We start from the raw sequence: 27,995 nt of genomic DNA on the forward strand, positions 1-27,995 counted from the left end.
GCATGGTACAAGGGAAGTTGATTACCGCATCACCATATAAACTCTAGCTTTAACATTTGACAGGTTTTACTGTAAATTAAAATAGTAACTTCGTGCTTATTGATAGTTCTAATTTGTTTGTTTGTTGTTTCTCTATTTCAATCAAAATTTTCTTTCCCTTATCCAAAAAATAAATAAATTTCTTTCCATAAAAAAAAAGAAAGATATTTCTAATTATGCTGTATATGGTATCATAAATAGACCTGCCAAATTCTGTTTGGGTTAGAGCTCATAGAAGCTAATAATTGATGACTGGTTACCATAGCATACTCTTGACATGGTAACTTCATAGGTATAAGTACTTATGAGTTGTAAGAAGGACAAGTGTTGGAGTTTTAGTTTTCAAGAGAAAGTTTCATATATATATATATATATATATAATTCATTCACTTTTGTAACGGACAACTTTAAGATACAAATAGTGAAATGGGCTAAAGACTGAAGCATGTAATGGTTTTTTTTTTTTTGGGTGTCATAAATTATTATTTTTGACATGACTCAACGTGTCAACATGATCTTGGATAAAAATTAGGATGTGCCATAATTAAGGAACATATTCATATTTTGGGAATGTAGTGAGGACGTTGTTTTTGAGGGTTGATGTAAAAGTACACCATTTGGACAAAAATATATCAAACGAGTAGTCCATTGATTTGCACTTTAAACATGATCTTGTGTGAAAATACTTAGTAAAGTTTTAATTAAGTGATACATAGCCCGATCAATCTTGTGATGCATATGATCATATTAGCAAGATTACTTAGTACATACTTATTAAAGTTTTGATTGAGTGATATGTACTATGTAGCTCTATTCAATCATGTGATACGTATCATATTAATAAACTGTAAAATTTCTTACTTCACTTGAATCATTCTCAAAAAAAAAAAAAAAAAAAAAAAAAAAAATTTCTTACTTCACTTGAATCATTCTCAAAAAAAAAAAAAAAAAAAAAAAAACAAACAAACAAAACAAACCTATAAGAGATTAAAAGGTCATTTATTGATCCACCAAGCAATGGAAGTCATGTGGCATATAGTGTGAACTAAGAAACCAATCATTATCCTTAAATGTTTCACCACCGATAAAGGCAACGAGAACCCTTCTCAATTTCTTCGTTTCATAAACGTAAAATTGTTATAGATAAAATTTAACTAAAACCTCATAATATTTTTTTTAATGTACTACATCTAGGTAAATAACATCATTCTCCCTCCCCTCTCATATTACTATTAGTTCATTTCAAAGTGTATTTAAAAATTTCTTTTAAAAAAAAAGTGTATTTAAAAATTATTTTCCTAAAAATAAATATTGTGGGGACAATTTTTGTTTCAAGGCCAAGGGCTAAACCATGTTGTCCTTGGCCTTGAAGCAAAAATTGTCCCCATAGATATTATTTTAATAAAACCTTCTCTATCTTCCAAAAAATAAAACCCCTTCTTTATATTGCATTTGAAGAACTAAAGATAGGGACATTGTATTATTATTATTATTATTTTAGAAGATATGACAATTGTAGTTTTTGTGTTTAGGAGTTAGAGTTCTTGATATTAATTATAAATTTACAATTTTCATCTATGATAGAAAAGGGTTTCCTATAGCTTTAATTATTGTTATATTTTTTTGGATGTTGACTTATATATGATTAGATATGTAAAGTGATTCACAATTCCACATAAAAAAAAAAAAGAAAGAAAAGTAAAGTCATATTTATTACTTAAATGATTTAAATTTAAATTAAGTTTATCACTATCACCTATCAAAAAAAAGTTTATCATAATTTTTAAAATTATTAGTCTTCCCTAAAACTTTTATATTATTTAATAAAAAAATATGAAAATATTTATATATATGTGCGTGTCAAAAAAAATAGGGTGAAATGCAAAAAGATCCTTTGTGGTTTGGGTTAGTTGCAAACTGAACTCTTGTACTATTGGTTTTGTATGATCTTTGAAGTTTAGGAGAATGACCATGTGTTAAACGTATATGGTCTTAAAAATAACTTTTATTTTTTATTTTTTTATATACAATTAAAATGGTCATGTACACACAATACATTAATTTGGATCATTTATAAAGCTTAAAGGTTAACAATACAAAATTAATTGTACAAGTGTCCATTTAGAACTAACTCAAACTCTTGAGCCTTTAAAAAAAAAAACTCTTGGATCTTTTCGCATTTTGGCCCAAAAGAGGAAAAAGATAGCAACAAAAACGAAGAAAAACAATTATGGCGGGAACTCAATTTTTCTTATCAAAATAAAATAAAATCCCCAATATAATATAATTCATTATAAGTCATAACCCAAAATTTCAAATCCCTCTCTCTCACAGACACACACAGAATCATCGGAGCAATGTATGGAAGCGAATTCGACGGCAGCGCTGCCTTCACCGGCGGCGGATTCATGCCCTCTCAGGCCACCCAGGCTCCCGATCCTTCCTTCTCTACCTCCAAGGTACTTTCCTTCGTTTTCTTTTCCAATTTTAAGCACCTGTTTGGTTCCCGAGAAAATGGACCTAATCACTATAATACAAGTTAAACGGAAGCAAATCGTTGTAAATCCCCTTTGCTCTAATTCAACATCTGTTTGTATTTCTAATTATAGCGTAACTGATATTTAGGGTTACGCTTTCTTTGTTGTTTATGATTGATTCTATCAGGATTAGTTTCTGTGATAATTGCGATTTTCTTTCATTTTTCACTGCAATCAAACGCTGCATATTCTTATTTTGAAGGAATCACTATCTTGAATTCTTACTGTTTACTTTTCATATGTGTTTGTGTGTTCTGAGAAACGAAAACCTCACCTGAACTAAACAAATGGTTGTTTTAGTCTTAATTTAGTGGATGCTTTTTTTTTTAAATGGTGCCAAACAGGGTTTTAGGGTTTTGTGTTAGAATAATGACTAAATGATTAATCCTCAATTTCTTAATTGTTTAAACTTTTGTGACAATCGGTAATTTATGATGGTATCAAAGTAATTGTTGAGTCCGTTTAGAAATCCCACGTGTTGGACCCACCATTTTCTAACAACATAAGGTTTTGGGACAATCAGTAATTTATCGTTTTGATTTCTTGCTTTTGCAGAATCGTGACTCCCAGTCGTTGCTTCCGCTGACTGTGAAGCAAATTAATGAAGCTCTTCTGACAAGTGATGATAAATCTAATTTTAGTATTGATGGTGTTGATGTCAACAATGTGTGTTTCTTGAAACTTTCACTTTGCATTATGTGTCTATCTGTTTTGTTTTTACCTTCCACATCGAGCATTTTGTGAGTTTGAATTATGTTTAGGTTACACTTGTGGGAAGGGTATGCAACAGAACTGGGAGAGTGACTGATGTTACTTTCTTACTTGACGATGGGACTGGAAGGATTGAGTGTAACAAATGGTGAATCATCTGAATTTTTTTTAAAAAAATAAAATTTCTAATTATTATATTTTGATTGGATTGGTTTATTTTAATTTCTTAATTCTGTGCCAATCTTGATTTTTTTGTTGTCTTTTTTCTATGCACAGGGTTCAAGAATTTGTAGACTCAAATGAAGTTGAAGGAATCTTGTATGTTTCAAAAATTTTATTTTTGGTCAATTTGTATTTTAGTTTGAATACCTGTGTAACATTAATTTGACCAAAGTAGTCCGTAGAGAAATTCTCTCATGTTGTCTGTGTAAGTCAATAAATTGATCACTGTTTCTCCTCGCCAATGTGATAAATGACCTGTTGGTGGGAATTTTTTGGTAAAATAAATGAAAACTAGAGAAATAATAATAGCTCAGAGTTTAAAGGGCGATGTAGAATTCCAATTTTCTTTTTGTTTCCTTAAATCTCTCTTCAATGAAGTGGAGCATGAGGAGTTTAAAATTTAGATTACTTGGGAATAATTGTTTCGTAGAGAAATTCTCTCATGTTGTCTGTGTAAGTCAATAAATTGATCACTGTTTCTCGCCAATATGATAAATGGTTTGTTGATGGGACTTTTTGGTAAAAGAAATGAAAATTAGAGAAGTAATAATAGCTCAGAGTTTAAAGGGCGATTTAGGATTCCAAGTTTCTTTTTGTTTCCTTTAATCTCTCTTCAAAGAAGAGGAGCATGAAGAGTTTAAAATTTAGATTACTTGGGAATAATTTTTTAGTTTTATATCAATAGGTGCACTTAGATTGGCACTCTTCCCTTCTAAAAAAGATTTGTAATATATAATAGTGATTATCTTTTTACTTTAGGGAGGGAATGTACGTTCGCATCCATGGACACTTGAAAGGCTTCTTGGGAAAGCGGAGTTTAAATGTTTTCTCTATAAGGTGAGGATAATATTACTCTCCACACCCCCCCCCCCCCACTCTCTTAATTTTAGCTATTATATTTACATGTTCATATTGTATTTTATTCCATTTTAAAAATAAGTATATTATACTTGTGTATATCTGGCTCTTAGGTGTGTTTTATATATTATTCATCCCTGTAATACAGGCCAAAATATTGTTCATAACTTGCTTTAAAAAAGAAAAGAAAAGAAAGATGTTTATGAGAGAGAGAGAGAGATTGGTTTTCCTTGTCCCAACAGAAAGATGAAAAAATTTGTCACTGTATTTGATCATGTCACAACAAGTGTCAATTAATAATTGTTTGTTCTTTCGTGGGTAATCCACGACCTCTTGATTTTTGAATTCTATTATAGGGAAAATAGGAAACAGCTTGGGCTTGGCAAATTGGAATCAGAGAACATTGTCAAGAATTTTAGCCTTATTAAGATTAGTGGCATAGTGTTGATATTGGCTATAATCTATGTCCCATTGATGTTTAAGACTATATGGTGGAGATTCAAAAAAATTACTTTACGCACTGGAACTAGATATAACTTCATTTTTTTGTAAGTAAATTTTATTAGTAAAATAGATTACTTCATGCTCATGATGGTGAACGCTCCATAACCTAAAAGAATTACATAAACTATACACAAAATAAAAGTGATTTTGCAAAATCTATAAGAGTGCTACCCACGAGACCAATCAAAACAGAGTTCTAATCAGAAATGTTTCCAACTGAATCTTTGATCTGTTGGAATCTTCAAAAGTGCAGTTATTCCTCTCCTTCCATGATATCCACATCAAACATAACGGAGCCGCATTACAAATCTCTGAGGAGTGCCTCCAAAACCAATTCCTCCACCTAAAAAAGAGGTCTGCCACCCTCCTATGTAAGACCCAATGAGTCCCAAAAGTTGTAAAAATCAGGCTCTATAAATCATAAGCTACATCACAATAAATCAACAAATTATCTACTGTTTTGGGGTAAAATATCTTTGTTTCAGTTAGTTATTGCCAACTTTTTGGTCTAACATAGAGCTTTCAAAATATCTTGTTTAGTTTGTTTTCGGGCAATGAGAATTTTTGATTTGAAAGAGGTTTCTTTTGGGGGGGGGGGGGTGGTTTAATAAAAAGAGCAATGTTACTTACTGGACACGGCTGCTGTGTGGTTTAAAATCTTTTGGTTGGTCTGTGGGAGGTTGTGACTAAGAGCCTGTCTCTCTCTGGAGGTTAGTTGTGGAGATGTCCACTTTGGAACTTGAAGTTAAATCATCAGTAATGGCATGTAATTTTCTTGTACCGCCTCTATTCCATTTTGTTGGTACCAATAAAAAAATATGATTAAATACCAAATAGCCATTCTAGATTTTAGAGTAGTATCAATAAGCAAAATGATGAAGTCAAACTCAGAAAGTTATAAGTTTTAGAGCTTTAGAAGGATGTTCCATTAAAAAGTTGGAATCCCTCTAGAGAACCAACAAACTGGGATGGAGTCATAAGGATACTGTACATGAAGTCTGTCATGCCTCGTTGACATCTGAGCAATAACAGCAAGAATAGAAGTATGATACATGTAGCTTCATCTCTGTGCAAAATATCTGTGCTCAGATATTTTGCTGTCACTGAGATTGATTTCTTATACTTCTGGGTGCTCACATTTTGGGTATGTTGCCATTCTCAGTCTGGATGATGATGACATAGACACTTCAGCATCATACACTAGCTTTAGAAATTCTTCACGACATCGTATATTCATATACAAAGTTCTGTATGCTTTTGTGGTCTTCTAGTTTGAATTTATGGTGTTGAGGAAGGATAGGTTCCACACCATGGGGTGAGGAAGTGCCTATCCTGGATTTAGTTTTATTTATGTCATTGTCAAGTTTTATGTGAATCATGTCGAAGTGTGAGCTACTTGACAAAAGTGGAAGCCCCTTTTTTGTTGTCTTGTTGACCTTTTCCCTGTTGTCATGTAATTGATCTCACAAAAACATGTCATTGGTATAAATTTGATTCTGTGAAGGTCCTTTATTGCTTTCTTAACATTGAACTTGGGTGTTGTTTTCAGGCCCATCACTGACTTTAATGAGATTGCAAGCCACTTCATTGATTGTATATATGTCCATCTCTATAATTCCAGGTTACGGGTATTAGTCTACTATTATAAATGTCATCTAAGCTTTACTTGACATATTAATTACATCTATTTATCTATTTATATAATCTGGCTTTTCTGGTGTTACTTGTATTTATGCTTACAGAAACTACAAGGTGTTGGTGTTACCACACAGCCACAGATGCCTAATTCATCTAGTACACCTATGATGGGGCACCAAGCTACCTCAGTAAATCAGGTGAAAGATCTAACTGGGGAATTCATTTTTGCTGAATTCTTGATTGATATGTTCACTATTCACTTACATTTTTCTTTTCAGGTCTCTAGTCAATACATTAATGTTGGTGGACAGAAGAATATTGAACAAATGGTCTTAGACTTTTTGCAGCTTCCTGCATCCAAGTAAGTACTTCTATTCTTGAAAGGATGTGTATCTTTTTTCTTCTTCCCCCCCCCCCCCCCCCATAGATCTCCTCAAGTGGTTGTGTGTTGGGAGAGGGGGGGGGGGGGGGGAATCAGGGATGGGGAGCTTTTGGCTAGGTAGCTGCATGTGTTTAACTCAAATGTTTTTGGGCTTGGGTGTTGGCTTGCGCAATTCCAATATCTAACAAAGTAAAAAAAGTAGCTAAGGGTCTTGTATTTCAGTGGTATTACCTGGTTCTAAAATTGGGCTAAAATGAAACTGGACTATTGACTGAACCTAATATTCAGTTAATTGCTATGCCCAATCATTTTTACCCCCCTTTTCTTGGTTGGGATTATATGTGGGATTCATCTAAATCAATTAATTCGCTTTTCTTAGCAATGATAATAATAATACTCTTTATTTCTAAAAAGAGCAAAAAAAAAAAAAAAAAAATACCGGGAACTTTTCCAAAAATATGATAAATTTTGAATCTAGTATCTAAAATTTTTAGATATTGTTATAAATGTTTTGATGCTTGTTATTTGTTTTTTAAATTTAAAAATGACATATATATATTTTTGATAAGTTAAAATTAACATATTTATTCCTATTTGTATTAATTAATTTGTTGGCATATTTCTGTCATATGTATCTTTAGTTTTAAAAAATTACTGTATCATACAGCATGTTATCAGAACCTGACACTGTATCATAGATAAAGGCATCTCTACCTCCCTTAAAAAATCTCCTGCCCTTCCAGTCCCTCACCCAGTTTTTGCATTTCTGCAGTTGCTTGCATCATTGTGAATGCAAATGTGCATATATATATATATATATATATGAGCCAATATTTTCTGAAGGAGAACCTTAAAAAAAAAAAAAAATTCTGAAGGAGAGTCCCTAGGTACTATTCAGGCTAAATTGGTACCTCTGGCTTTCGTGGTTTGATATTACATTTTAGCATGTGGCAATTCTGCCACGGCTTGTGTTAAATGACCAAACTCATTGCTTAGCTTATATTTTCTCATTATAAGGAAGCTAATTAATGACATAATATGGTTCCACATGGTTGATTCAGTGGAAAATGTTTGTCATGAACAATTTTATTATGCCATTTGTTGGATAGACCAGTAGCCATTTTGATGCATGCATATTTATTACATACATGTGTGTCAAGAGCCTTGCAACTTAGTGGCATTGCATAGTCTTATTTATGAGGAGAACTCAGGTTCAAAATTCCCCCTCTCCCACTTTTTCTACAATTGTATTATCAAAAAATATATAATTACATACATGGGGTTCAAGGGATACCCCAGTGGCTCCAACAGCTCTTCTGGTGCTTGGCACTAGGGCTCAAACCCCACCAGCCTCCCTCCTATTTACCTATCAAAGAAAACTATATATATATATATATATATATAAAATTCATACATGCGTGTGTGTGTGTGTTCATATATTGGTTCCCTTTATTTCTGTATGGTCTTTGGATTTCTAATGGCGAGCCCATTGTCTTACAAATTTTTGTATCATGTCTTCCTATGTATTTTCCTTGCCATTACATGATCCTCTATATTTTCATTTCCATGCTTCATTCTCTGCTTATCCCTATCACTATAGTATGCTAGTTCTGACACTTTTGATCTTCTTATGTCTCAGTGCTGATGAAAAGGGGGTGCACCGTGATTTTATTGCCCAACAATTAAGAGTTTCAGTGGATAAGCTCATGTCTCTCTCTCTCTCTCTCTCTCTCTCTCTCTCTCTCTCTCTCACACACACACACACACACAGAGGCTTTCAAACAGAAATATCTTTAACTCTAAATTTCCTGGTTTTGACAGGTTAGCTATTCAAAATCTTGTAGAGGAGGGCTTGATTTACTCTACAACTGATGACTTTCATTTTAAGTCAACTATCAATGGTTGACATCTCCTGTTTGCAAGTTTATGCGAGTCTGCCGGAGAGTCTTTGATTCAGTTAGGTCTTGCTGTGATTACTCTCTCATTTTGCATTTGTCATGGTGTGAAGCCCTGCCCGCATACAGGAGACATATCTATATGAGACCAGATTTAATAGTCAAGTGACATTTATTTTAGAACTAAAAACTTTTTTTATTTTTATTTTATGAAAGTAACGCATCTTAAGTAGATTATAACTTGATATTGCTAGTGGTATTGTGTGCAAATGGACGGTTGAGATGGCGGACCTTTCTTTGATTCTGTAGCAGCTCAGTACCCATTGTAATTGGTTGTGGAGAATAATCACTGCTCTAGTGGGAGCTGAGCTCCGATGCTGTTAATATTATATCATGTAGATTTCTTTGGGTAAGAATGACATGTAGAACTGATCTTCCAATGGTGCGAAATTTCTGAGATCATTATCAAGATTTCAAAATCAGATTCTAGATTAACAACTTGCAATTATCTAAAACCAAGCAGAAAGCCGGACTCCATAAGTAGCATGGCTTCACATTTGGAGCTGCCAATCACTTAACCACTAGTTTGACCAACCTCGCATGATGGTATTTAGTATTCATCACTCTCGCAGCCCATTAATTAGAGCTTGCATGAAAAATGTGCCTTCTAGTCAAGGTTAGGCAAATTCAGAATGGCGCTGAGTGCCCGAGCAATGGTTTCATTTCACGTCTGCACAGGGAAACACTAGCAGCCAACTCGTGTCGTGCAACATGCACAAAGCGTGGAACACATTGTTACATTGCAATTTGTTACTACTTGCTTTAAGTTCATTTGTCTTCTTGTGATTGCTTTAAGTTCATATATAAGAAAGTGGTGTTTAAGGCTTTAAGCTTTTGGTTAGATTATTTCACTTCTCAGATACTTTATAGATTATCTTGTGGTAAATAAAATTTGAGATTTCTGGATTTAGGATTTGTTAGTCTATTGAGCTTGAGCCCACCAGCCTGATGTGATCAAATGTAAGGTTTAGGTAAAGAATAGGGGTGTTTTAAAAAAAGGATTAGGCTTAGGTCCAGCATATTCGACTTGTTGAGAAGATAATATGTGACGAGAAGTAAATATCTGTCACTATTTATTTTTGGGATATGTGACCGGGGTCAGGAATGCCTTACTGCAGTCATTCACAGGATATTTTCTGATATGCTTAATATTTTATCTGGTGAGTTTAGTGCTGATGAGGTGAAGACGGCACTATTCTAGATGGGACCAACTAAAGCTCCTAGACCGGACGGTATGAATGCTCTATTCTATCAGAAATTTTGGCATATTGTTGGTAATGATGTAACTAATGCTGTTTTGGATTTTCTGAACACTGGCTTTATGTTGCCTGAATTAAATTATACCCATATTGTTCTTATTCCTTAGGTGAAGTCTCCAGAAAAAAAATGTCTAATTTTAGACTATTAGCCTGTGTAATGTTATTTATAAAATAATTTCAAAAGTGCTGGCTAACCGATTAAAGTTGATTTTACCCCAATTAATTTCCCCCTCTCAAAGTGCTTTTGTGCCTGGCTGGTTGATAACTGATAATGTGCTTGTGGCCTATGAAACCTTGCACGCTATGCATGGCCGGAAAAAGGGTAAAAAAGGTGCGCTTGCGCTGAAGTTGGACATAAGCAAGGCGTATGACAGGGTTGAGTGGTCTTTTTTGAAGGGAATGATGATCAAGTTGGGTTTTTAGCAATGGTGGATTGACCGGATTATGGGTTGTGTCACTACTTCCTCCTTTTCTGTTCACATCAATGGCAAGGCATATGACAATTTCAAGCCTACTAGGGGGCTTCGCCAAGGCGACTCGCTTTCCCCCTATTTATTCTTGATTTGTGCTGAGGCTTTTACATCTCTGCTGGCAAGGGAGGAGGTTTTTGGCTAGCTTCATGGTGTGTCCATTTGTCGGTATGCCCCTTCTATTTCTCATTTGCTTTTTGCTGATGATTCTCTCGTGTTTTGTCAGGCTAAGTGGGAGGAAGTGCAAGTGATTTCGGATGTTTTAGCATTGTATGTTGTGGCCTCCAGTCAATGTATTAACTTTGAAAAATCTTCCGTCTACTTTAGCAGCAATACATCAAGGGTGCAAAGGGATTGGATAAAGAATACGCTAAGCGCGAAGGAAGTGGAAAAGTTTGAATCCTATTTGGGCTTACCTACGTTGATTGGCTGGTCAAAATATCAAGCATTCTCTTTTCTTAAGGAGAGGGTTTGGAAGAAGATTCAGGGGTGGAAGGGGAAGTTGCTTTCTAAAGAGGGGAAGTAAGTCCTAATCAAAGCCGTGGCCCGATCAATTCCTACATATACGATGGGGATGTTCCAAATCCTAGTGAAATTTTGTAATGAATTAAATATGATGTGTGCTAGGTTTTGGTGGGGTCAAAATGGGGATGATAAGAAGATTCATTAGAAGAGCTGGGAGTCCCTTGCTCAGCCAAAGAATGAGGGAGGTATGGGGTTCAGAGACATTCGAAGTTTCAACTTAGCTATGCTGGCGAAGCAGGGGTGGAGAATGTTGACCAACCATGACTCTCTTCTCTATCGTTGTTTTAAAACCAAATACTTTCCCCGTTGCACCTTTTTGGAGGCGGTTGATCATCCAAAAAGCTCATATGTTTGGAAAAGCTTACTTGCTGCTCAACCTATTTTGAGGAAGGGATGTTGCTGGCATATCAGACAAGTGGTTGCCTCGCCATCCAACAAATAAAATTATGGTTCCACCGAATGATATAGAGGAAGATTGGCTTTTGTCGGAGCTAATTGATTGGAATACTTTCCAATGGGACCATACTCTCATAGACATGGTTTTTAGTAGGTATGATGCTGAGGCTATTTATCGGATCCCTCTGAGCAGACGATATGTACCAAATGTGATGTTTTGGCTACATAACAAAAATAGGCGGTATTCGGTGCGGTTTGGTTATTATACTGCTAGGAGTCTGTGGAGAGAGTCAAGCTAAGAAAGTAATGGGTCCAATCTGGGGTCTAACAGCGAAGTTTGGGTGAGAGTTTGGAAGCTTCACATTCCAACTAAAATCAAAGTATTTGTGTGGCGAGCTTGTCACAATATTCTTCCAACGTTTGAAAAGCTTCGGCAGCGACTGATTATAGAGGATGACTTGTGTCCCATTTGCAAACGAGTCCCTGAAACAATTCTACATGCATTGTGGAAGTGTGCTGCTGCTCAGGACGTGTGGGCGAGTTGCTCACACCGTATGTTGCAGAAGGGGTTGACTGTCCAAGTCTCTGTGATTCGATTAATTGAAGATTTATTGCATAAGTTGACGTTGGACATGTTTGAGTCTTTTCTGGTGCTTTGCTGGCTTCTTTGGCATCGTCGCAACCGTGTTGTGCATGGTGGTATCCTACAAGAGCCGAGTACATTGATTGGGCGTGCTCGTAGTTAGGGCTGTCCAAACAACCCGTAGATTCGACCCACCCGGCCAAACCAACCGGATCCAAACCGTTCACCGTCTGATCTGACTCCTCCGACGGTCAGCAACGGGTCCTTGCTTTCCAAAATCGATTCCGGCGGATCGGGTGTGGGTCTCTTCCTCCAATACCCGAGGCACCCGACCCGACCGCCATATAAATGGGTTTAAAGGTCTAAAGTTTGTTAACCAGCCTCATTCCAGTCCTTACTTTCCAAAATCATCCTCTCACTCTCAGTTCTTACTCTCACTCTCTTCGATGTTTACCCTTCGCCGTTCATGCTTGTTGTCGATCTCTGCCTCTCCATCGTCGATCTCTATCTCTTCATCATTGATTTGTGCTCTTCTTCTGCAATGTCCCAGCTCGTCTTTGCCTCCATCTCTCAGATTCAATCTTTCTATTTCATCTCTTATGTTCGGTTATCTGTGGATTTGTGGATCTGTTCTTTGGGTTTGTAGACCTTTTCTTTGGGGAGATATGTTGATTTTGTTCTTCAGTGTTTGTTACCATTTATTTCGGTCGAAATCAACTCCGACCGCCGCCCACCCGAGCCCCGATCCAACTCGACTGGTGGCTTTTCGCGGTCGGCGACGGGTCTAGAATTTCTCCACTCAATCTGATCGGGTCGGTTGTGGGTTAGGCACAAACCCGACTCAGACCGACCCGTGGATAGCCCTACTCGTAGTCTCCTTATGGAGTTCTTGGAGGCTCGGACTCACCTTGCGATCCTTGTGTCTAATGGCCAAACACAGCAGTGGCAGCCACTTGTAGGAACGATGTACAAACTAAATTTTGATGTTGCTGTTTTCACTGATATTTTAGCTTCAAGGATTGGCGTGATTATTCGGAACGGCGACGGTCAGGAGATGGCTGCATTGTCGTCAAAGGGTCATGCAGTCACGGATAGTGAAGAGGCCGAGGTTTTGGCTTGTCAGCGTGCGTTGGAGTTTGCGATTGATGCTGGGTTTTCTGACTTAATTATGGAGGGTGATAATTCAAATGTGATGCAGTTAATAGCCTTGTCTCAGTCAGATTGGTCTCGTCTGGGGAACCTTTATGATGATGTTCGCTACTTGGCTAGAAGGTTGAGGCATGTGGAATTTCAATGTATTAGACGTAATGCTAATGGGGTAGCCCTTTCTCTAGCTCGTTTTGCTAGACATACTAGTGAGGAAAGTGTTTGGCTGGAGGACTCTCCTCCGCCTGCTTTAGAAGCTTTGTTTGTGGATTCATCGTCTCTTGCTAGTTAAATGAAAGTTGATTTTCCTTTCAAAAAAAAAAAAACTATAAAAAAAAGGGTAAAAGAATAGGAAACATGCACGTGTAGAGTACGGTGGTTGTAGCAAATTGCAAGGTTAGAGTGTTCAGTGGTCAGTCCCACCGCCCATTCCGTCCAGTGGCTCGTGACAAGAGCAAGCCATTGAGATGGCACGTGCTCTGTCACGTGTCCACATTCAGTGTTTACCAGCTTATTTACTGGAACATCTAGTTTTATTTATAATAACCTACTTATTATTAAATATGAAGATGAGCAAATCTTGAATCCAAAAACTCATACCGAAGTGCGGACGACCAGTCGCAGATCACATCCACGTGTGTTCGTTATAATATTGCTGTGAGTATATAACACTTTACTTGAAGTAACTTAAAATTAAAGCCAAAATAATTAATTCTTTTGAAAAGTGACTGTAGAATCACTTAACACTAATTACCAACATGTGCAATTGTTCAATAGAAAATATTTATATATGATATTTATTTATTAATCATGACTACTTAAAAAATTTTCTTTTGCTCCTTTAAAAGAAACAGCTTGAATTCACAAATTTTTTATGAGACAAACTTGGACATAAGTTTGAAGATTTGGCTAAAATATGAAATATAAATTCAGTCAAGATTAGAAAATTTTGACTTTAATTGATTTTTGTTTTGTCTTGCCAACTGAAATATAATTCAGTTAAAATTGAAAATATTTTCCATTGATTGATTGAATATATAAGCAATAATTTCTTGTAAGACTTTCATACGCGGCACCTTCTTGTTATAGATCTAAAATAAAAGTGAAAAAAATAGAATGACAATTTTTAGGACATAGAAAGTTAAACATTTCACACGTTAAGTTTAACTAATGTGCAAAAGCAGCTCAAAAGAGTTCTATTTCATTTTTTATTTTATTTTTATTTTTTAAGATACATGGTACCTTTCTTTTTCTATTTTCCTAAATAAAAACAAATAATTAGGGCGATCGGTTATTTATGGTGATTGGTGATCGTATTAACTTTTTACTTATTAAAAATTCAATGTTTGAAAGACTTAGAGCCTGTTTGGATCACACTGATTTTGAGTGATATCACTCAGTTTTTATCACTGAGTTTCCAAAATGCGTGGGTTTCATAAAAAATCTTGTGTTTGGCTTGGTTTTGAGCACTTGTTTCCATCACTCAAAACTCAAAAATTTGAGTTTGAGTGATGGAATTCAGAAACAACATTTGAGTGTTTTCAAAAACTGAGAACTGATTTTCAGTGGGCGGGGTTCACAGTTTTCGCAAAAAGTTGAGTTATTAAAATGAGATATGTGACTGAGTTTTTAAACCAAAACATATGTTTTGCAGTTTTTAAGTGAATGTGAAGTTTGAGTTAAGAATTATTAGTTTTGGGAGTTTGAGTCATGAGTTTTGAAAACTCAGTTATGAAAACTGAGATATTTCTAAACCAAACGAGCACTTAGTCTTAAATATTAAAGAGTTTGCAAATTGCAAGTGCTTTCTCAAGTGGTTGTAGTGAAAGTGAGAGACAATAATTTTGGAGTTGAACTAGCTCATGTCAAATAAAATATATTTTGAAGTGAAGACTTTATTTTTTAAAAAACTTTAAAAATCAATGACTATGTTTAGAAATCAGAATTTCCGCAAATAATTTTAAACTTTAGCTACCACACAAGAAAAAATCCTCCAATATTATAATTAAACTAAGTTGAAGAAGTTTCAAAATTATTGAATCAGCAGCAACTTTTTTGTTTTTTGGGGATATACCAAATTTGCTACAGTGGAATTCCAATTAGTAGCAGCTGGATCAGTGGATCACCATAAACATATATATTTCTTTATATAAACATAAATTCAAAAGACAACAGCGTTCTTCCGATATTATTGACTCGTCCTGTACCCCAAAAAAATCAATCCATCGCACGAATGAGAATCATATCAACATTTTGGACCCACATGTCCACACTAAAAGACACATGTCCCAAATCATATATAAGTAAAGTTCAGACAATTAATAGACCTTTCCAATACACAGAATGTAAAATATAATATTTTTAAAAAAAAATTTGTTTGAACAATAAGAATAAAAATTCGCATCTATCTGCCAAAAAAAAAATAATTAAAATTAAAAAAAAGAAGGTCATGTGAGAGGTGATCATGAAGTAATAATAAAATATTGCAGAACGTGAGGAATGATTCGTTTCACTGACCACAAAAACCCACTCCATTACTTTGAACATAGTTTGACCGTGGAAAATTTTTGGCCTTGAATTACGAAAGCCAGCCAATTTATCACTTTATTTTAAGTGTTTTTAAGCTTACATTATTACCTTTTACTGTAAAGAAAAGAATCAAAATCAAATGCAAACACACTCCCGCCGAACTCTCTGCCAATCTGCTTTCACTTCCTTTTTTTTTTTTTTTTGGTTAATTTTTTCCTCAACACTTTCACTTCACTTCCAACTTTTGTATTCTTATGTGTTTTTTGCTTTTTGGTTGCTTAGTCTAAAAGCATTTTTAACTTCTTATCCGGGTTTTGAGGTCCTGCCTGCTGTCCACTACTTGATTAATACCTAATCTACTACTAATCTCTCATCATATTATTACTATATATTTTCATGTGCCCTTTGCTTGTACTACAGTTTGGGTTCTGTCTGGTTGGTCCTGTTTCTAGTCCATATATTAGACACATACTTGCAACTTGGGATTAGTGGTGGTCGCAAGATATGTGTATCATTCTTCTCACAGTTTGTGATAAATATCATATTTTTGTGATTACATTTTTAACTTTTTCTGGGACTATGGCTCCAGCTTTGACCCCTTTTATTTATGATTACTAGATGTTCCTCAGTAAGAGGAATAGATGGTCCGAATGGATGGTCCGTCTACATCAAATTTACCGTGAAGCTAATGTAGTTGCAAATTGACTCGGGAATGGAGATGTATTCCTATTGTCCATCTTTTGTTCTATGTAGATATACCTAGGATCTTTTGTATATAGGTATTCCTAGAGGAGTGCCCTGTGATTCCTGAAACTAGACAAGCTGAATGTGTCACGTTGACATGCTTATGTATTTGCTTTATAAATTTAAATAAATTCTCTCCTTTCTACCAAAAAAATATATATGTATTATTCTTTTCACAATTTGCGGTAAATATTATACTTTTGTGGTTACATGTTTTAACTTCTTTTGAGACGGAATGGATGGTCTGTCTACATCATACTTACCGTGAAACTAACGTAGTTGCAAATTGACTCGCGAAAAGGGGGATGGAGCAAAGTAGCGGTTTGGAGATGTATTCCTATGTCCATCTTTTGTTCTATGTAGATATACCTAGGATCTTTTGTATACAGGTATTCCTAGAGGAGTGCCCTATGACTAATTCCTGAAACTAGACAAGCTGCATGTGTCACATGTCCATACTTGATGTATTTGCACTATATATTTAAATAAATTCTCCCCTTTCTACCAAAGAAAAATCATACAGTTGTGGAACTCATTTGTTATAAAAGAGATAATACATATTTTGTTTTTGAGCTGTTCCATCTTATATTCTACTCCTTTTTAATTAGAAGATATAAATTTTTAGTTATTTATAATTATTTTGACAAACTTGAGGTGATCATATATATATATATACACACACATACAAGATTTTTTTTTTTTTTTTTAATAAAAAAATGATGGAATATAATAAGAGCTTAGTTTATAAGGACAATGATCAACCTTTGAGATATCAGAGAATTTAGAGTTGAGGGTTGTGCCAATCAAAAAAAGGGGTGGAGGAAGGGGTTTTTAATTAATTTCCCTTTATATACCGACAAAGAATATAAAGTAGGTGTTATTTCACCTAATGAACCTTAAGATTTAAAAACAAAAAGTTATAGTGTTATATTATCACTCATTTAAAGGTCTTATATGTCATTTAGTCACATTTTAATTATTCTTTTGTGCCATATGTACATCACTTAGATCAGGGGTGAAGCTAGGAATTTTTGTTTGGGAGGGCTAAGTTGCGACGCTAATATATTTATCAAGATAACTCCCTCCCCCCCCCCCCCCCCCCCCCCCCACATACATATATATACAAACACGCTTTTTACCATATGCACACACATATATATGCACACACTTTTTTATTTGATAAGTTATATATACACGCACCCAACCAAAAAAAAAAAAAAAAGAGTTTAGTATTTTCAATTAAAATTTATTTTTGATGGCAATCTTTCATAAAATAAAATTCATTTTTTCCATTTTCATAGTAAAATTCTTAAAACGTTTCATTTTAATTACAAATTATCAAATTTTATAATAAAGTAAGTAAAAAAATCTTTCAATTGAACTAATGAAATTTTCAAAAACATGAATGATCCCAAAACTTGGAGGAATAAGTTAGGCTCCAATCATATTTAAAGCTACCTTGCTCTAATCCATTATGTGGCAACTAAAGACACATCTCATGTGTAGTTTTAGTGACAAAATTTAATTTTTTTTAATGAGTCAATGACTTGTTAATCGTCACAAAACGGGTTGAAAAAGATAGATTCAAACATGTTTGATACCAAACTTTATCAAATATTTAACAGATTTAAGAGCATATTTTACAATAAAAAATAGAATTGCAAAAAATAAAGTTATATCTCATAACTATTAGACCAATTATTTATTTTAGAGTATTATTGGACTAATTCAAATATTTGGGGGGGGGGGGCAACTCTTATTTTTGTAGACTAAATTTTGAAAACATTAAAATAATTTTATATATATTTAAAAAAAATTTCAAAATTTTGGGGGACCCTGGCCCCCACCCTTATACATGCCTCCGCCCCTGACTTAGATATGATGCATATTTATAAAACATATTCCTCCACAAATAGATTTGCATTTAAAAAAAAAAAAAAAAAAAAACCCTCTTCCAAAGTGTCCAACAACCAAACAGCAGGGTCGACAATTTGGCTTTCTGCATGATTAGAAGAAAAAAAAGGTAGTCTACTGGGATTTCTTGTGTTAGGAACTTGAGACCTATTATGTTTGTCATCCATAAACCCAAAAAAAAAAAAATGTTATTCCTTATATTTGTCATCCATAAGCCCAAAAAAAAAAATGATATTCCTTATATATATATATATATATAGGAGATTAAATTCTATAAGGACATTGTGTAAAATTCATGTTTTACCCATCCAATCGTAACATGTCATATCATCTTATCACATATTTAAAAATAAACACAATCACACTCAATCAATTCTAATACTAATATATAAATCCAACCAAATTGGGAATTTATTGAGATGTTATTAGGTGTGGTAGGATGTATTGAATTTTAAGTACAGTACTGATGTGACAATCATTTATTGAATGAGTAAAAGATTGGTTTCACGCCACGTCCTTATAGAATTTAATATCTCTCTCTCTCTCTCTCTCTCTCTCTCTCTCTCTCTCTATATATATATATATATATATGAAATGGGTTTAAGTTATACCTAGTGTAACTCTAAAGAGTTATACATTTTTTAAATTATTGGATTTAAGTAGATCCAACGGTGAAAAAAGGACCCTCATTAATGCTAATATTTTGATTAGAATTTCATTAATTATCCTTAATTTATTATATTTTATATCATCTCTAAACCCAAAAAAAGTGTTATATTTGACTCTCTCTATGTTTCTCTCACTGCCTATCATAGCAAACCTTGAAGCCTATTCATCCACAAATTCTTCAATACCCTGTGAAATTTCAGATAGAGATGTAGAGCTCTTGTCACTCACAGGACCATTGACATAGCTTGCAGTCACTCCAAAATCAGCACCAAAACTTCCAAAACTCAACTTGGTTCTTTCAGACTTTCCATGGATGCTAAAGTTGGTTGTTGTTGCCTGTATTCCTTAAATTGTTAAGTCAGTCGGTATGTAGTCCAAGGCAAATGATTTTTATTCTTATTTGGGGCATGTGTACTTTTAAATAAGAGTTTGTTGTTTTGATTATCCAATCAATTAAAAAAAAAAAAAAAAAAAGACACAAAGAGTTTGTTGATTTGTAAGCTAAGTTATGGTTGTAATAATTATTTGATGTTTTCTGAACATTGTACATGTGTTTTGCTACTTGAAAACTATAGATTTTGTCATTTTTTTTTTGTCTCTATTGCCTAGTTGATTATCTTTTGAATGAATTATTGCCATGCCATTGTGGGCATGTGTTTCTGTCAATCTTCTCTTGTTGGAGGAGTTACATCTTCCACAACGTCAGCTTGTTATTCTTCCAAACCATATCCATGTCCCTGAGTTTGAAAGAACCAAGTTGAGTTTTGGAAGTTTTGGTGCTGATTTTGGAGTGACTACAAGCTATGTCAGTAGTCCTATGAGTGACAAGAGCTGTAGATCTATCTGAAATTTCATAGGGTATTGAAGAATTTGTGGATGAACAGGCTTCAAGGTTTGCTATGATAGACAGTGAGAGAAATGTAGAAAGAGAGTCAGAAGTGACACTTTTTTTTGGGTTTAAAGATAGGTATAAAATAATAAAAGAGGGATAATTAATGAGATCCTAATCAAAACATTAGCATTTATGAGGGTCTTTTTTTACCATTAGATCTACTTAAATCCAATGGCTTAAAAAAGGTATAACTTGAACCCATCTCTCTCTCTCTCTCTCTCTCTCTCTATATATATATATATATATCTATATATATATATATATTTAGGCATGTAAAAATGATATTTATTGTATTTAAATTATTTTAAATTAGTTGACATTTTATATGTTTTATAATTCTTAATTAACACCATCAATATTTGGTAATTGGGCAATCACTCATTCATTTAACAAAAAGCTTGGATTTGAGACATTTGAAGAACATTAATTATGATAAAAGAAATTTAAAAGTAGATTATTATTCTTAATAATTAATGTTTTAAGCTATCTATATAATTAATTTATAAAGATTATACTAGTATTTAAGTTTCAGGGTACAAGTTAATCATGGAGAAGTCATCACCTATTAATAAATATTTAAAGAAAAAAAGGTGCTCAAGAAGTAAAAGTTACTAGAGTCAATCATATAAAAAATGTGTTGGGAACTTTATATTCAAATCTCTAGAAATTCTCAAAGATTTGAATCTAAGAAATAGATATAGCTTTCTCATAATGTGATCTTAGATTGCGACCATATATTTGTAGCCATTAAGCTTGTCTAAATAAAGCTTCGACATAAGATGAAAAATAAATTATTAGTTAGAGCTAATTAAAAAAATGTTTTAAGTCATGAAAAAATTATTTTGATGTTAATTTTATTATATATAAAACAATAACATATGTGGAATCATGTTATATATGTATATATAGTCAATAACATTAAAAAAAAAAAAAAATAGCCTAGCGTTTTTGGCTTTATCAAAGTTTTGGTAATACGTGATTTGATTGAACTAGACCTTAATTTGGTATAGAATTAGGGTACGGGTTTTGGAACGATATGAGACAATTAAGCCTACCTAATTGAATGGATTTGATTCCATCCACGATATCATGCCATTTTCAATCACCGGCTCCCGTAATGTGGGTCCACAATACATACAATGAAAATAATTTGAAAAATAACTTAAACAACTATAGATGCCATAGAATTAGGGTTCATAATGTGGTTGTGTCATGTGTGTGACTACATAATTACGTACGCATATTATGATGTGATTTAAATATTAAAATAACCTAACATAAATATAATTTTTGGATTTGCAATATTTAATTTGGACCATTAAATGGATAGAGATGGTTCTTTTCCAATAATAAAAAAGCCCCAAAGTTTCCAATTATGTAGGGCAATAGTTGGACTATCCTCTCTTTCCTTCTTCTCTCCTTGGCTATTATTATTTTTTCTTTGGATAAGTACTCCATTACTCTCCCATGTGCAAATCCGCAATTATCTTTACATTTAGAATAACAAAGAAAAAAACAAAGATTCATACTACTATAATAGTCTCTCTTTTTGGTCATTGAGCTAGATATTAGTCTAGTATAAGTTTAAAAGCATAAATATTATTCTGCATGGATATATGGCCCATGTAGTAGTGTAAAAATATAAGTACTTTAAAAGCAAAATCTTCAAGAGCAACGATGCCCAGCTAGCTCCCCCTGGCATACTCTCTAGGTACCACATAAATAATACTCTTTTACAATCAGATATTGCATGCAACATGGCATCTTCAGGTTCAGGGTCCATCTGACACGTGTGGTAGACATTTTTAAATAAAATATTATTGTTGATGCACACGTGTCATGTGCATGACATGCAGGCATGTGGATGCCATTAGCAAATCTATCCTCTCGCAGTATGCGGAACCCTCCCTCCATGCCTCCTAATTCACTCGTGTTGGTGCTTTGGATGCTATGAATGTCACCACCCCTACTCCTCACTTCTCCACTCGCTTCTTCCTTTCACCTTTACCACGCTCTGTTTTTCACATTCAAGGGAAAAAGAAGAGGCCTTTTTCTTTTGCTACGTTGTTAATTTTTTATTCCTCAACTTATAAAATGGGCAAAGCCATGGTTAAAAATGAAGACATGTCGCCGTTTTAATAGGTGCAATGTTTTAGAGTACTGGATCCAAATCAAAGTCCAAAGAAAAAGAGATAATTTCTCTCATATTCTCAACATTTAGACAAAAAAAAGAAGAAGAATGTGCAATTAGAGAGATAGAGATCTTCTAAAGTACAAAGAAAAATAAAGGTCCATCAGACAATATCATAAGTCAAAGAATTAGCTTAATCTAGTTTGGATATCTTCAATAATTAAGGTAATTGACGACAAAAGAAGAAAAAGAGAAGCATGATTAATTATATTTAAAGTATATACATCATGTACCAAAATAAAGCTGATGAGTCTTTCTTCAATGTATTTTTATAATAAAACAAAAATATACTATACTTTGCATAACATTAAAATGATGCTTAAAATCTTCATCGAGATAGATCTATGATCCTTAAATTTTTAGCTTTCGAAAAGAAAAGGAAAAAAAAAAGTACTTTATTCAAACAAATCCATTCAAGGTTTAAAACATGTTTTCACTTTTTGTTCATCATGGTTAATTTGAGTTAGAATTTCCATGGGATTCAGCAGGTGAAACACACGCACTTGTTGTGTAGTTGGAGTACTTGTTAATTATAAATATTATAGGTTTGAATAGAATAGTACAATACCCTGTATGGACTGTGGGATCATCGTGAGTATTGCAGGCAAATGTTACATACACACATGAGGTCACCAAAATTTAGTCCTACAAATACAAACTCTACTAGAACAAAACGAGGCGAGAGAGGCGCGAGTTGTCTTTTTAGTCAAAATGAGGAGGAGCTGGAGCTTTATTTTATTGGGACATAAAAAAATTGACACGCGGCAATCTGTAGGGACCAATTGAAATGATTTTTTTTTTTTTTTTTTCACACAAAAATGAAAAACCCTTCTCTCTTAAGTGTCACCGTGTCCCCTTTCTTACCCCCTTGCTTCCCCACAATCATACACATATTCTTCAATATGACACATTAATAGTTTCATATACATACACATTAAAATGAAACCCACATTAGTCAAAAAAAAAAAAAAATGAAACCCACAAATCTCTCTCTCCGGATTTTTTTTTAAAAATAAAAAATTAGGTCTTTGGACTCATCAATTTCACATTATGTAATAATAATAAGTAATATCATGTGTACCACATAAATTTTATTAGAACTACCACTCAAACCGTTCCTTCCTAAATCCTAAGACAATGACTCTTACCATTAATCACGTCCCGAATTGTGAAAATTATTATTTCTTTTGGTCAATAGGGGAAGAGTAAGACAGAGAAAGATAGAGAGAGAGAGAGAGAGAACACCGTTTTGTCATCCCATGAAAAGCTTCCACTTGCTTTGCTACATCACAATTCCCCTCTAAGTTAAAATAGTATTAAAATTACTTACATTTGTCTACTATTATATGAACCTCTATATTTTCCTTCAGTGTAATAACCTCGTTTGTTGTGCAACCCCTTAGAGAGACTCTCTCTCTTTCTCTTTCTTGTTTTTCCTTCCTCTATATCTGTGTCATCCTCACCCTCCTCTCTTCTCCATTACCCCCATTTTACCTTCCTTCACTCTGCCACTCTAGAAGAAGTTTTTAAAACAAAAAAAACTCTAATTTCTTTTTTTGCTCTATTTCCAAAGACACAGAAAAATCAGCAAACCCCAACTTCAAGTAGAGTCCCTCCTCTCTCTCTTTCACGCTCATCGACGACGACAACAACAACAACAACATGGATTCTTCTCCTCATCAGAACTGGCTCGGCTTCTCTCTTTCCAACCACTCCAACTTGCCCTCTCACTCCTCTCCCCTCTCTCTCTTTCACTCCTTTACCTCTTCCTCCTCAGGTACACATCACACTTTTTTCTATACATGCATATTCTTGCTCAAACATAGATAGATAATAGGTTTAGTTAGCTCAACTGTAAATCAAATTCTGTTCATACTAAAAATTAATTAGTAGTTAGTTTAACTGGAGATATCTCTCGTTAACTGACAAAATTTCTTATCGTGATGTGACGTAAGTTCAAATCTTCACCTAAAATCCAATAAGTGTATTATCCTAAGCGATAAGATCAAATAATATCATCATATAAAATTTATTTTTGGGTTTACTTTTACAGGCAGTGTAGTTGATGCAGCTGCTACAGAAAAAGATGCAACCGACTTATCAATATTCACCGGTGGCCCCAAGCTGGAGGACTTCTTGGGCGGCGGCTCCACCGCCACTCCACCGCTAGCTCAGTTTTCTAACGAGACTTCTGTGACGACTGTCAATCATGTCTCATCAACTCATCCTCATACAGAGACTGAACATGATAACATGTATGAGTCTGAGCTCAAAACCATAGCCGCTAGTTTCCTCCGCGGTTTCTCCACCGAACAACAGCAACAACAACAACAACAACAAACCCAAACCCAAACCCAACCCCAGAACCTCCATGTTGCTACTACCGAACCACCGCCTAAGAAAACTGTTGACACCTTTGGCCAACGCACTTCCATCTACCGTGGCGTGACCCGGTAAATAAAAATCATCTATCTCACTCTCAATGTTCCACTTTGTATAGTTCTATATAGTTTCTTTTTGTTTTTTTGAAACACCCACATAAAATTACAAATTTTTCTTTTTAAAAAAATTTGTTGAAATATGTGTATGGGAAAATATCAGACATAGGTGGACAGGCAGATATGAAGCACATCTTTGGGACAACAGTTGCAGAAGAGAAGGGCAAAGTAGGAAAGGAAGACAAGGTAAAAATTTGTTTTTTTATTTTGTTTTTTCTATTTTAAGGTTTTTAGGGTTTCGGGATTGTTTATATGTATATGTTTAAGTTTCTAACGTGCGCCTAGGGTGCGTACACCATTGAGTCCTGGGTCCACGAGATCTGGGTCTGAGACTGTGGACTCAGAGAGAATTGTCCTGATCACTGAATGAAGATGGTGTGGGTGTGTGAATGTGAACCGGAATTAATGGGAGTAAAGGAATGTATATAACTGTGCGTGCGTGTGTGAATGTGAATCCCAAGAATTTATTTTACATGCTAATAATAATAACAATGAAGGGTTCAGATTTGATTGTGGTATAGTATAAGTACACGCATTGATGAAGATTCTGATGTGGCTTTTATTGTTTTTTGTTTGTTTGTTTTGATTGGCAATGGCATGGACGCTCTCGTATTATCATCATCATCATTATTTTCTGATCAGTTTATTTGGGTGAGTTTTCTATGTCTCTCTTCTCTCTTGTCTCTTCCATGAGTAAATAATTGTTGTACTACTGTTACTTCCTAGTACAGAATCAATGGTCATCATTTTATTTTTTTACTTTCCATTACTATGTGACATTATGTTGTTCTCTATTCTTCTTTCATGATAAAAAATGTGTCACCTAGTTCGATCGAAGTGACATTAGATTTCGTTTTTTACTGTAACAAAGATTCGCTTTTGCATGAATGTGTAAATCCAATTTATAGATTCCCCTATGGATTCTCATTTTGACATGATTTCGTTTTTATTTTAATGTATTTTTTAGGCGGTTATGATAAAGAAGAGAAAGCAGCAAGAGCTTATGATCTGGCTGCTCTTAAATACTGGGGGCCGACCACCACTACAAATTTTCCGGTGAGTCTGTGCTAAATTTGTTAAAGAAGAAAGTTTTTATTGTTGTTATTATTTTTTCTATATCGAAGTTTGGATCTGACCCTATGAATTGTTTATTCTTGGGTTTCTAAAGGTTTGTAACTATGAGAAAGAACTGGAAGAGATGAAAAACATGACTAGGCAGGAGTTTGTTGCTTCACTTCGAAGGTAGTAATAATCATTAATTGAATATTTGATTTGCTTTTAGCCACAGTTTTCCATTTTTGTTGTTGTTCCTCCATCTTTTGGAAAATCCTTTAATGTATGAATGTAGTGGATTTAAAAAGGTGTGGCTGATACATTTTTTTTTTTCTCCTTTGTTAATTATATACGTTTAGGAAAAGTAGTGGGTTTTCGAGAGGAGCATCTATCTACAGAGGCGTTACGAGGTATACATCTTCATTTGCATATATTTAGTACATGAGATAATAATTATTTTAAGTGATATAAAATTTACTTGGTCTGTACTAATAATATTATAAATAATGTGCACTATTTATTCAGGCACCACCAACATGGTAGATGGCAAGCAAGAATTGGAAGAGTTGCTGGCAACAAAGATCTCTACCTTGGCACCTTCAGTGAGCTTCCTTTCCTGATTCTTCTCCCAACAATTTACTAGAATACATTGTTAGATGAAAATGCAGGGTCTTGTTTGTAACACCTTTGTGGTTTAGCCTTTTCATTTATTTGTTTATGTACAACTTTTTAAAGCTTAGCTTTTTTATAAATAACTATATTTTAAGTAGCTTTCAGCAATAATTAAGTGCACTTTAGAAAAAAAGCTACATCAAATTATCCAAACACACTGCACATTGTTTACTTGAATAATTAAGTTCGAATAATTTTTTTCAAACAGGCACCCAAGAAGAAGCTGCTGAGGCCTATGACATTGCTGCCATCAAGTTCAGAGGCCTAAATGCTGTAACCAACTTTGACATGAGCCGCTACGATGTAAAGAGCATTGCCAACAGCAACCTTCCCATCGGAGGAATGTCCAGCAAATCAAAGAATTCATCTGATTCTGCAGCTTCTGATAGCAAGAGCATTGATGGGGGAAGCCGATCAGACGAGCGTGATCTTTCCTCGGCGTCCTCCATTACCTTTGCATCACAGCCATCAAGCTCTTCCTTAAGCTTTGCAATACCCATCAAACAAGACCCATCAGATTACTGGTCCATCCTTGGATACCAAAACAGTGCTACTTCTTTTGGCAATGCCAAGAACCCTAGTGTTGAACCACATCTAATCCCATCTACCACAAATGTGTCTGCCTATCACAACACCACAACTTTACCCTTTAACATGGACTATTGTGCAAGTTCTAACTCTGCCAGTGAAAGCAACAATGGGTATTTCAATGTTGGCTATAATGTTCATCAACAGAATAATGGTACGTCACATATCCCATTTGCGACACCCATTGCCTTAAGTGGTAGCAATAGTTATAATGAGGGTTCCTCTGGTTATGGAAGCAGCTGGATTGGCCCAGCTCTACACACATTCCAAACTCATGCAAAGCCCAATCTTTTTCAGACACCAATTTTTGGAATGGAATGAGCTCACACACTAGGGGAATGAGAATCTGTGCAAAATTATGAAAAGGTGAGGTGGGTATTGTTGTTGTTGTTGGTGTTAACAAAAGCACAAGGAGGGGGGTCAACTTTAGTTGAATAGATGATGAGTTGGGACTGACATATCATAATTCACAGGTGCAGCAGAGCTGACATGTGTACTAACTGAAGTTCTTTGTTAAGGTCTTGGGTTCTCCTTTTTTTGGCTTTTTCCATTTTTCTTTTGCTTTTCTCTTTTTCTTTTACTGACATGATTTACGTGGGTATAATGGGAGAGAATCCTTATGTAATGCTTCCATCTTGTTAGTATTTTTCTTTTTCTTTTTGCTGAACATCTTGTTAGTACTTATTAAACTATCAATGTGAAAAATTTCCATACAAACATTTTGTCTAAAGCTTCTCTCCCTTGCGTTTAATATAATCATAATGGCACTCTAGCCAAGACCACCACAAGAGTCCTGTAGTTCAATTCGTATCTTCATGAATGAAAACGTTAAGATTCAAATCATTAATTTATCAAAAGAAGAATAGTAGCACTCTTATTTAATAATGGGATTCTTAATACAGCTAACTAAAGCTCTCTCCAATTAATTAAAGATCCTTAATGATAGTGTGACGTTGCATATGAACAAAGTTTAAATAATTCCATGGTGTTGATCATATAATGACAATGGCAGTGGGAGTA

General features: G+C 34.4%; 4 protein-coding genes across 5 annotated transcripts in view; 3 read left to right on the top strand and 1 right to left on the bottom strand.

Moving 5' to 3' along the window:
- Positions 1 to 2,149: 2,149 nt before the first annotated feature.
- LOC112025316 (replication protein A 32 kDa subunit B) lies at positions 2,150 to 9,226 on the top strand. Its single transcript, XM_024057968.2, has 10 exons — positions 2,150 to 2,498; positions 3,132 to 3,242; positions 3,338 to 3,435; positions 3,564 to 3,605; positions 4,269 to 4,346; positions 6,421 to 6,499; positions 6,614 to 6,706; positions 6,788 to 6,870; positions 8,531 to 8,599; positions 8,713 to 9,226. Exons 1-10 carry the CDS (start codon positions 2,397 to 2,399, stop codon positions 8,795 to 8,797), a joined length of 840 nt encoding a protein of 279 aa, XP_023913736.1. The 5' UTR covers positions 2,150 to 2,396; the 3' UTR covers positions 8,798 to 9,226.
- A 1,323-nt stretch (positions 9,227 to 10,549) lies between these two features.
- Positions 10,550 to 12,242, top strand: LOC112025278 (uncharacterized). Its single transcript, XM_024057930.1, has 4 exons — positions 10,550 to 10,708; positions 10,802 to 11,097; positions 11,492 to 11,737; positions 11,828 to 12,242. The coding sequence occupies exons 1-4, from the start codon at positions 10,550 to 10,552 to the stop codon at positions 12,240 to 12,242; spliced, it is 1,116 nt and encodes a 371-aa protein (XP_023913698.1).
- A 1,389-nt stretch (positions 12,243 to 13,631) lies between these two features.
- The window catches only part of LOC112001953 (probable beta-1,3-galactosyltransferase 14), an 84,761-nt gene continuing 70,397 nt past the window's right edge, over positions 13,632 to 27,995 (bottom strand). The window contains exon 5 of the mRNA XM_065769064.1: positions 13,632 to 13,672. Within this exon, the coding sequence (XP_065625136.1) occupies positions 13,632 to 13,672 (41 nt within the window). The remainder of the gene's footprint in view (positions 13,673 to 27,995) is intronic.
- On the top strand, positions 23,544 to 27,705 carry LOC112025300 (AP2-like ethylene-responsive transcription factor AIL5). 2 transcript variants are annotated; one of them, XM_024057950.2, is made up of 9 exons: positions 23,544 to 23,941; positions 24,218 to 24,617; positions 24,766 to 24,848; positions 25,305 to 25,313; positions 25,630 to 25,718; positions 25,831 to 25,904; positions 26,075 to 26,125; positions 26,241 to 26,317; positions 26,596 to 27,705. In XM_024057950.2, exons 1-9 carry the CDS (start codon positions 23,827 to 23,829, stop codon positions 27,294 to 27,296), a joined length of 1,599 nt encoding a protein of 532 aa, XP_023913718.1. In that variant the 5' UTR covers positions 23,544 to 23,826; the 3' UTR covers positions 27,297 to 27,705. The 2 variants fall into 2 exon arrangements, with proteins under 2 accessions (XP_023913718.1, XP_065624853.1); XM_065768781.1 differs by lacking the exon at positions 25,305 to 25,313.

This window comes from Quercus suber, unplaced genomic scaffold (assembly GCF_002906115.3).
Source record: "Quercus suber isolate HL8 unplaced genomic scaffold, Cork oak 2.0 scaffold_27, whole genome shotgun sequence".
Classification (NCBI taxonomy): Eukaryota; Viridiplantae; Streptophyta; class Magnoliopsida; order Fagales; family Fagaceae; genus Quercus; species Quercus suber.

Coding starts and splice junctions, on each gene's coding strand:
- LOC112025300 (XM_024057950.2), top strand. CDS start 23,827: ATGGATTCTTCTCCTCATCAGAACTGGCTCGGCTTCTCTCTTTCCAAC. Junction 25,905..26,074: donor TTTGTTGCTTCACTTCGAAG/GTAGTAATAATC, acceptor ATATACGTTTAG/GAAAAGTAGTGGGTTTTCGA. Junction 26,318..26,595: donor TCTCTACCTTGGCACCTTCA/GTGAGCTTCCTT, acceptor TTTTTCAAACAG/GCACCCAAGAAGAAGCTGCT.
- LOC112025278 (XM_024057930.1), top strand. CDS start 10,550: ATGGGTTGTGTCACTACTTCCTCCTTTTCTGTTCACATCAATGGCAAG. Junction 11,098..11,491: donor TTGCTTTCTAAAGAGGGGAA/GTAAGTCCTAAT, acceptor ATTTTGAGGAAG/GGATGTTGCTGGCATATCAG. Junction 11,738..11,827: donor CTACATAACAAAAATAGGCG/GTATTCGGTGCG, acceptor GGGGTCTAACAG/CGAAGTTTGGGTGAGAGTTT.
- LOC112025316 (XM_024057968.2), top strand. CDS start 2,397: ATGTATGGAAGCGAATTCGACGGCAGCGCTGCCTTCACCGGCGGCGGA. Junction 3,243..3,337: donor ATGGTGTTGATGTCAACAAT/GTGTGTTTCTTG, acceptor AATTATGTTTAG/GTTACACTTGTGGGAAGGGT. Junction 6,707..6,787: donor AAGCTACCTCAGTAAATCAG/GTGAAAGATCTA, acceptor TTTTCTTTTCAG/GTCTCTAGTCAATACATTAA.